This window comes from Rosa chinensis, chromosome 1 (genome assembly GCF_002994745.2).
Source record: "Rosa chinensis cultivar Old Blush chromosome 1, RchiOBHm-V2, whole genome shotgun sequence".
NCBI lineage: Eukaryota > Viridiplantae > Streptophyta > Magnoliopsida > Rosales > Rosaceae > Rosa > Rosa chinensis.
In genome coordinates this window covers 62,937,380-62,947,675 of record NC_037088.1, presented here as the reverse complement: position 1 = coordinate 62,947,675, position 10,296 = coordinate 62,937,380, and the positions used below count along the sequence as shown (strand labels likewise).

General features: G+C 34.5%; 1 protein-coding gene across 1 annotated transcript; it reads right to left on the bottom strand.

The window, feature by feature from the left end:
• Positions 1-4,949: 4,949 nt before the first annotated feature.
• On the bottom strand, positions 4,950-10,096 carry LOC112164494 (cytochrome P450 704C1). Its single transcript, XM_024300740.2, has 6 exons — positions 9,650-10,096; positions 6,516-6,731; positions 6,092-6,391; positions 5,680-6,000; positions 5,378-5,581; positions 4,950-5,297 (listed from the first exon to the last, which is right to left on the bottom strand). Exons 1-6 carry the CDS (start codon positions 9,929-9,931, stop codon positions 5,115-5,117), a joined length of 1,506 nt encoding a protein of 501 aa, XP_024156508.1. The 5' UTR covers positions 9,932-10,096; the 3' UTR covers positions 4,950-5,114.
• Between the last annotated feature and the right edge of the window lie 200 nt (positions 10,097-10,296).

Here is a 10,296-nt window from a genome sequence, read left to right as displayed (position 1 = left end):
CATAAATGGGTACAACTTTAATTAAAATTTGTTTACAAGCTGCGCTGCACTTCTCAACAACTTCTTTTTCCAACCCTCTTGAGCTTCTTACCAAGATATTTCTCATGCACCTCCCCGTTACAATCCCATCTTGATTTTTATGAAATTAAATAACATAAAATATGGTAATTAAAGAGTGCCACTATAAGAGAAAATAGAATAAGCAAGGAATTTCATTGTGACAACTCAAAATTCGTCGCAAAAGCTTGACAAATACAGAAAATTTTAGTTGTCGCACATGATCCCATCGACAACAATCAATTTGTCACATAAAGTAGGTATTTGCAAGAAATTGACAGATGTCGCCCATATGACAATATGCGACACCAAATTTCTCATAAAATGTCAATTAGGCGACAATTTCTACCAATTGCTGGTTAATGTTTATGTGACAACTTTAACTTCCTCACAAAAGATTAATTAGGCCTCGATTTTTACAAATTGTCACTTAATTTTTTTGTGACAACTAGATTTTTGTTGTTAAACATTGATTTAGAAATAACTTTTGTGAATTAATGTTTGTAGTTATTTATGTAACAGCTTCAACTTCCTCATTGAAAATCAATTGAGCAACGGATTGTCGCTCAATATTTATGTGTCAACATGGACTGCCTCACTGAAAACTAATTAAGTGATGATTTATACTAGTTGTCAGTTAATGTTTATGTGATAATTTTGATTTTCTCGCAAAAGACTAATTAAGTGATGACTTCCACATGTTGTCACTTGATATTTATGTGGCAACTTGAACTTCCTCACTGAAAACCAATTATACAACGACTTCTAGGAGTTGTCGGTTAATGTTTATGTGACAACTTTAATTTTCTCGCAAAAGGCCAATTAGGCAACAACATCAATAAGTTGTTGATGTTTATGTGACAACTTTAATTTTTTTGCAAAAAAATCACTTAGGCGACAACTTTAATATGTTGTCACTTAATGTTTGTGTAACAAATTGAACACTTCCTCTCTGAAAAACAATTAGACGACGACTTGTACGAGTTGTCAGTTAAGTTTATGTGACAACTTTAATTTTCTCACAAAAGACCAATTAGGCAACAACTTCTACAGCTTATCATTTAATAATTATGTGACAACTTGAACTTTCTCGCTGAAAATCAATTAGGCAACGACTTATATGAATTGTCATTTATTGTTTGTGCAACTATTAAAATTACGTCGTATATTATTTGTATTTTCTTGTCAATGTGAAATATTTCTTTCCTAGTTGAATTATTATTATTTGAAATAAATGGCTTGTGCGGCTGCCCTCAAGCCTTGATTAATGAAACAGTTGAATATAACGGGGGGACATTGAGCCTAAACCCTGATTACAATAGGCATACAGAGAACATCCTGAAATAATAACAAGAGTCTCTACCAACTAAATGTATTCGAATAGGCACCAACTAGCCAAGAGTGCACTATTAGCTACTTTATTTGCTTTGACATAGCCGTGACGTAACAGAAAGATAACTCGATATGTAACCCGATCACAACGTAACATAATTATTATAAGCACAACTTTCCTACTATGTTGCCGCCGGAAAGTAAATCCGACGACACTTAGTTTTATCCTGCTACTAGGAGGTTGCGACCATTTAACAATAGATTGTCACCTCGCTAGGCTAGACAAGACATTTAGAGTGCATACACAAGCATTTAGCCCGACTAGCCCTACAAAATACTTGTAGGGACTTATTACACGCCAATAGCGAGACAACACTAACCAAAAATAAAAAGGAAAATGAAAAACATAAACAAAATTACCAGCCCAGGGCGGGCCCAAGCTTAAGTATCACTGCAGACAAGTTGATCACAAGCTGCCAGCCAAGCTTGGCTCGATCCCACCACCGCCAACAACCATCTTCGCCGGATCGCCATCAACCTCGCTCCATCCCCGCAGGGCCGTAGAGAAGCACCACCCTTTCCAACCATTCCCTTCACCAAGTCGGAGTCCAACGCCGTGACCCAAAACGAGCATTTTCGATCGTATCCAATCCAGATTAGGTCAATCTGATCTAAGCCAATCAACTCTGCCATGATCTCATCCTCTCCAGTCCGTCTCTAAACCTGCAACACCACTCCATACTGCCAACCCACTGATCCCAACTCAGGCCAGCAAGAAAGGAACTAAAACCCGCCAGCCACCTTGATCTCCCCTACCATCTTCTCTAGTTCCTTGTCCAATCGAAGGTCCGAACAAACAAGCAAACCTAAGTCCAACAAGTCTTGTTCGACGACAGCGTCACCGAACGCGCCGCCAGACGAAGAGAACAAATTTTCTTTGAAAACCCTAGCACTCTCGCTCTCGGGGCCTCTCGAAACCTTTTAACCTTTCTCAGACTTTACTGGGAAGTTTGATAATATATTCCTTATTGGATTAAGATTCTAATTTTAGTCAACTTTTATTTATTTTAAGGGAAATTCCAAAATCTTATTGAGGATCAATAACAAGTACAAAATCATCATTTTTTTGTATAAATGAAATCAATCAATCAAATAAATAGACATAGAGCAAGGATTAAAATATCTGCAGAATCTCCGATATATCTCCTGATATATTTCTTTTTTGAGGGACAAATATATCATAGAAGAAAAACATCTTACTTTTCAACGTTTCTCTGAAATTTCTCTAATATCGTCAAATATCTCCGATATATTAGATATTTGAGATATAATGATTATAATCCGATAAAATGAAGAAATATATGTAAAATGTCAGAAGAGAAAGATCAGAAATTACTCAATTGTTCATAGAGAAACATACGTTATAAAATATGGAGGTTATGTGAAGGTGTTAAATAGAATGGTTTCTAGTCAGGATATGGCCTAATGGAGATGCTACAATTTATTTGGAAAAAATGTCTCGAGGTAAAATCTCTCAAGACAAATTTTGGTGAGGCGAAAATCTGTCAAGGTGAATTTGTGTGAAGAGAAATCCCCTCAAGACGAATATGGGTAAGGAGTAATTCACTCAAAGGGAATCTTGGTGAAGAGAAATCACCTCGAGGAGAATTCAGGTAAGAAAAAATCCCCTCAAAGCGAATCTGAGTGAGGAGTAAACTTTTTTAGAGAAATCTGACTAAGGAGAAGTCTCCTAAATTATATGAAGATCTCAAAGAAAAAAAAATCATTTTCCAAAGCTTGTAAGACAACCTCACTAAGAGACAAAAGAGACTAGGATGATCTCATCTCATCTTCTCAGTAACATTTCCCTATATTTTTTATTTTAAGCTCTTAGAATTCTATATGAGCTGTTTGTACTTCTGAAATAACTTAGAGATTGAAGTCTTATATATGGGTACCAAATCAGTGACTGAGAAGTTAGTAGTTGTCAACTTCTTTAACGGAATAAGATTTAACGAAATGCAACTTTTACTAAGAAAGGTATGTACTCTGTTAAAAATGGCTATCATGTGGCACGAAATTTGCATGGAGTTACAGATCGAGCATCATGTTCAAGTGGTTATGTTGGGTCAAATGATAAATATTGGAGGTGGATTTGGCATGCACGTATACCCCCTAAAGTGCACATGTTTGCATGGAGATTATTAAAGGGCATTATCCCTACAAAACAAGCCCTGAGTAAAAGAGTTAGACTCCCAGACTTGGGATGTGTTTTTTGTCATGGCATGGTGGAGCATGGTTTACACGTCTTCAGGGATTGTAGTATCATTAATTGTTTTTGGGCTTTTGGAGCATTGGGATTAAAGGCCACTAAAGTCAGAGCCACTAGCTTGGAAGAATAGATTAAAAATGTGGTTGATGTGTTCAATGAGCATGAACGTAATTTATTCTTCACTTATCTGTGGGTGATTTGGACAGAACGTAATAATTTGGTGTGGACGAACAGTTTTTTTAATGCCTATAATGCAGCTCGGTGGGCGCTGCAATTTCTGGAAGATTATCAGAAGGTTCATCTGTCAGGAAAGACTAGGGTCAGAAGACCTCAAGCAAAGTGGAAACAACCACTGACAGGGAGACTAAAAGTTAATGTTGATGGCAGCTATAGAGCTGGTTTTAGTGACGGTGGTATTGGTGTTGTAATACGTGATGCGTATGGTACTTGCCTAGCAGCTATGGTGCGTTACTTCCCCTATGCCCTCTTTGCTTTTCATATGGAGGCAGAGGCATGTCAGGCAGGCCTCCTCTTGGCAATTCACCAAGGGTGGGATGGTTTCGAACTTGAAAGTGATTGCTCACTAATGGTTGCAGTGTTGTCTCAAAGTTTGGAAGACCGATATGAGATTGGGCGCATTATCGATGATTGTAAGTCTTATTTGGCATTTTTACACTCAATTCAGATTAGTCATGTCTTCCGTGAAGCAAATGGTGCAGCTCATAGATTAGCTCATCTTGCTAGTTTAAATTATCTTAATGATGTTTGGTTAGAGGAAACTTCTGGTATTATTCAGGATGTACTCTATGAGGACTCATGTAACTGTAATCGAGGTCAAGGCCCTATGTCCCCCTCGATGCATGATTCTAATTTTAATATAATAAGTCAGGCGTGGAGATGAGCCTCTCAGCTTGACTGGGTTCCAAATCCCTTCAAAAAAAAAAAAAAAAGAAGGTAAGAGCCTTGCTTGGACTGCCAACCTACAATTCATATACCACAAGCTCGCTGTCCAATAATTTTTTTTGAATGATGCCTAGTCTAAAATTCTAAATTTTGAAACTCTAAATAATATGCAATATAGATTTCGAATGAATTTTTTTAAAAGGGCGCCATCCATTTTGATGACACATATGTTGATGCGTTGTTCCGGGTACATACGTATTTGCCTTTAAAAATGTAATATGAAGATAACTAAGGAGAGCATATATTGCAATTTGCCTTTACTACAAATCTACAATACAACTTCCCAAAATATATGATGCGTATACCTTGATTTACTAATGGACAATGCTCATCAACTACAAGTACTTATTCACCATAAGTTTGATGTATCAAAGAAACAAGAACAATACATGAAATTGTAAAGGCTAGCCTCTTTATTTTCAATGATTAACTCTAATGGGAAGGTGAAAGATGTTTAAAACAAAACATTTAAAATAACTTTATTCCACGCTCAAACTCTTGGAGATGCATGAACATTAAGGCCTTTATTGATATGGAGTGTGACCATCATCTTGTATTTGACAACTTTTTTCTCGTCACTGAGCTTGAATGTGTAGTTGTTTAAAAGCGCCGCAGCAAAGATCTTCATCAGGATAAAACTATAGTCTTTTCCCATACAAATTCTTGGGCCGGCCTGCATTGTAAAAATACCATCAGTACTCCCACAATTAAGCGACTTTATCATGCAAATAACAGCTTAGTTTTCTTAATTACATTGAAGGCCAGGAATTTAAAAGGGCTTTCTTCCTGAAAATTGCCATTTTCGTCCAGCCATCTTTCTGGTCGAAACTCTTCTGCATCGTCACCCCATATAAACTTCATACGACCCATTGAATAAGGTTGGAATATCACCAATTGCCCCTTCTTAATACTATATCCATCTGGCCAGACATCATCAGAAAAACAAATCCTCGCATTCTATAAACAAATGACAACATTAAACTTAGTAACTAAGAAGTACTGTAAAGAACGATTTAAATAATCATGTATGGCATTTAGATAATATGTTAATTTACCATTGGAACTGTGGGATAGAGTCTGAGCGTCTCATTCAAAGCTGCATGGAGATATTGCATTTTGTTAAGCGCCTCTTCAGTAAGGTTGGCTGCAACTTCATCAACGCTTGAACTATTATTTAGGCCTGTTGCTTCTCTAACTTCCTGTGCAATCTTTTCTTGTATATCAAGATGTTTGCACATCATATAGAAAAACCATGAAAGAGCAGAGGCAGTTGTGTCTTTGCCGGCAGCAATAAAAGTGAGGACTATGTCTCTCAAGTACTTTGGATCAGTTTCACAAGTTTCTAAAAGCCTGGAGACGAAGTCTTTTTTCTTTAGCTGTCATTTAACCTCACATATCAGTAACATAGAAGCAACTAATACTGTATTAATTTAATCTAGAACAGAAAAATTGAGAAAGGTAACTCACAGGTAGCTCATCATCATCTTCTGGATTATGGAGTCTTTCAATCTTTTTGTTGATTAATTTGTATATAAATTGATCCACCACTTTCATATGTTCTCTTAGCATTGCTTCTGTACCAATGTTCAAGAACCGTTTGATCTTCCACACGATATCACCAACACGAAAAAGGGAAGCTGCGTTTCCAGCGTCAAAAGCATTGGAAAACCGGATACTTTCTTCATTGTTTGTTTTCGACATGGTGCCTAGATCGAAACCAAGTAGAATCTTGACGATTGAATCCAAGGTTGATTTCATAAACAAATCCTTCCAACAAAACAAACATCGATTAATTGATCGATTTTCAAGAAAAAGAAAAACTTTCCACAGCAACAACAACGTACAGTGCTATATATGTAGTATGTGATATTTAAGAAATTTGCAAACTCACTTGCATCTCTATTGATTCGTCACGGGTTGCAGCTTCATGAATTATGCCAGCAAGCTTTACTGCATTGGTCTTGAAGATTTCACTGCTAAACTCTCTAAGTATTTTTGTTGAGAAGTGAGAGCTTGATGTCTTCCTCTGATGCCGCCATTTTTCCCCATCCACAGAGAAGATCCCGTCGCCTACAACATCTGATATGAGGCTGTGCACGTATTCTCCCTACAAAATCGTTGTATTAATTTAACCAAATCACGAACGATCCAAATTCGCTTAATTAGGACTTGATAGCAACAAATCAAGTCGTAATGATCATTGATCTGCCAAGAGTGTACAAGGCCTGATATAGCTTTTCCTGTGGGAATGTTGTCTAGATATCAGTCTAATCCTGGGCACGAACATCGGATAGCTGGTAAGGTGTTAAGATACTTGCAGAGAACAAAAGATAATATGATTGCCTATAGAAAACTCGAAAATCGAGAGTTGGAAGTGGTTGGCTATACTGATGCATCTTATAAGACAGATATTGATGATTTAAAGTCTACTTCAGCCTATATTTTTTATGGCTGGGGGCGCAGTATCATAGAAAAGTGTAAAACAAACAATGACAGCTACATCAACTATGCAAGCTGAGTATATAGCAGTTCATGAGGCAACAGGACAAACACTGTGGTTAAGAAATTTTCTTTTAGAAATTAAGATTGTGGATTCCATTCAGAGGCCTCTTAGATTGTACTGTGACAATGCTGTAGCTGGGTTTTTTGCCAAGAATAACAAAAGGTCCACTGCGTCAAGATATTTTGCAGTCAGGGAAAGTATTAAGATGGTGAGATTGAGGTTGTTAAGATAGGCACTACTTCTCAGCTGGCAGACCCATTAATAACATATCAATGATCATTACGTTGTTAGAAAGGAAGGACATGCACACAATATTAGTCAAGCCTAAGCTAGCAAGCTCTGTGACTATTGATCAATTAATACAAAAGTACTTGGGACACTCTATCATGAGGAAAATTTTGGAGACTTTATTTCTTAATCGTCATTCTTTTTGGTTCCCACCAATCGGTTTTTCTGTTCACAACAGTATTTCATTTGGAAAAACATATATGTTGTCGATCATCTAATTATTAGGTTTGTATCTAACATGTTGGGGTCGTCTAAGGTACCTTGATGTATGTCATACCCTTATTATTATTATTTTTAATAAATTAATGTAATGTTAAAATGTTATCCACTTAAATGTTGACATATGTCATTTTAAAAAATAAAATTTATCATATTAACAACACATTCTATCTTGATATGTAATACTGTTCAGAAACATGTAACATATATTGTCAAAATAATAAATTACACCTAGTAGAACTAAAATTACGACTTATGACCACACTTATTGTGGTTATTGTAATTGAGTGGTCAAAGATGTAAATATCATAGTTGAACAACTTTTATTAAATAGAGAACATTAATTATCCAATGGAGAACCTTTTTACAATATAGAGTACTTATATATCTTTTGGTCTAATATTAATTTTACAATGTTCACAACACAATTGTTGTCAGAATTGTAAGATGATTGATTATCTTGTAAATGATGCAGTTTTTGAAGTAATTACTACAAATAGAACAAAAGTGAGCACTTTTACATCCATTGTTGGGGGTCGTGGTAAAATGTGTAGTCATTGTAGTAATCATTTCATTAATGATAAAAACATAAAGATTTACCATTATGAGTTTATGACTACAAATTTATTATCATTAAATTGTCCATAAACTAGTACATTAGTTTAGGTGGAGTAATTATTACAAATAGAACAAAAATTACCGCTTTTACACCAATTGACATGAATTATGGTAAAATGCATGGTCATTGAAGTAATAATTTCATTAATGATAAAAACATGAAGATTTACACTCTAACAATAAATTTGTTGTGACACATGTTAAATTGTCCATAAATAGGTTGTAGATGGAGTAATTACTACAATTAGAACAAAAAGTATCGTTTTTATATCAATTGTTGTAGTTTATGGTAAATTATATCGAATTGAAAGTAATTATAACTTCAACGACGGAAATTACACAATATATTACTTTAATTACGCAGGGGAGAACTTCATTACACCAATGAGGACATACATAGTTTTAGTCAAAATATAATGGTTTACCTATATGATAACACATTGTGGTAACATTTGTAATTTAGTTCAAAAAGCAATAATAACAAGTTGTACGTGAAATAGTTACTACATCTATAACAAAGATTATTTATTTTTATATTAATGGTTGTGGTTGTCGTAAAATGCATGTAAAAATCATTATATTTGGTTAAGGAAACTACTTTTGATATAATTAATTAGTAATAAAACCTATTTAACTAATACTAATTTCATGAGCCTAGGTTAGAAGGTTTTTGTTTTTAATAAGGAAAAAAATGTAATTGTCAATTGTGTAATTGTCAATTGATAATCAAGTATTATTGTATTAATCAAACATTAATTGGCTAATAATAAATTAATTAGTAATAATGACTATTTAGCTAATTGTAATTTGTTGAGCCTAAGTTAGAATTAATTAATTAGTAATAAAACCTATTTAACTAATACTAATTTAGTGAGCCTAGGTTAGAATGCTTTTGTTTTTAATAAGGAAAAAAAATGTAATTGTCAATTGATAATCAAGTATTATTGTATTAATCAAACATTAATTGGCTAATAATAAAATTAATTAGTTATAAAGACTTTTTAACTAATTGTAATTTGTTGAGCCTAAGTTAGAAGGTTTTTTATTTATTTATTTATTTATTTTTTTCGAAAGGAAAAAAAACGTAATTGTCAATCACTTGGCTAAGGGTTAAACAAGTTACCAAATTTTAAATATTTTGGACCATTGGATGTATTACTAATCTAATGGTCCAAAATATTTAACAAATGGGTGTATGGCAAACACCCGGGTATCTAAGAAAATTCCCTAACATGTTACATGTCATATCATCATTTGAAACCCAAATTTAGATCAGTAGCATTACTATATTTAAAAAAATAATAAAAAAATAAAAACTATTCAACAATCAAATAAAATGCAAAATGAATCAAAATAGAATTGGGTTATTTAACCCATCAGTTCGATAACATATATACCTTGCCATAGTTTGCAAAGTTCGTCTTGAGCAAGTATTCAACATTTGCAGGATCTGCTGTGAAAACTATATATTTGAACAAGACACTTATCCTGTATGTTTTGTAATTGCATGCAAGCTCAGTGAAGTAATCGTGCAGCTTGAAGCGATATTTAAATAGGTGTACGATAGTTCCGGCAACAGGTGGGTATCTCTTGTTCTTCAACGGCCAAAAAATTACCGGTAAAAGAATTACTGCTAAAATTATTACTATGGTAGGTGCAGCAGTGGAAAGAAAATCCATTATCACTCGCTTAATTCTGAATGATATTGAAGATTGTAGAGTACCTAGCCTCTACGAAAGATGATGAGGTTAGAGGAAGCGTTTTCAAGGAAAACAGAGAAAACAGAAAAATGGAGAGGAAAATAAAAGCCTGTATTAGAATGATAGCCTCGGTGTACAATCAGGAGCTGAAACCAGCTATATATACTAGAGCTAGAGAGCACAGATTACACAAACGTGGCACAGAATCAATTTGTTAGATGAAACATGAATTTGTTAGATTAATATATCTGATGTACGTGAAATATTAGTATTGCAAACAGTTTGAACACGAGACACATAATTATGTATATGATCGATCAGAAGGGGCGTACAGCTGCATGGGA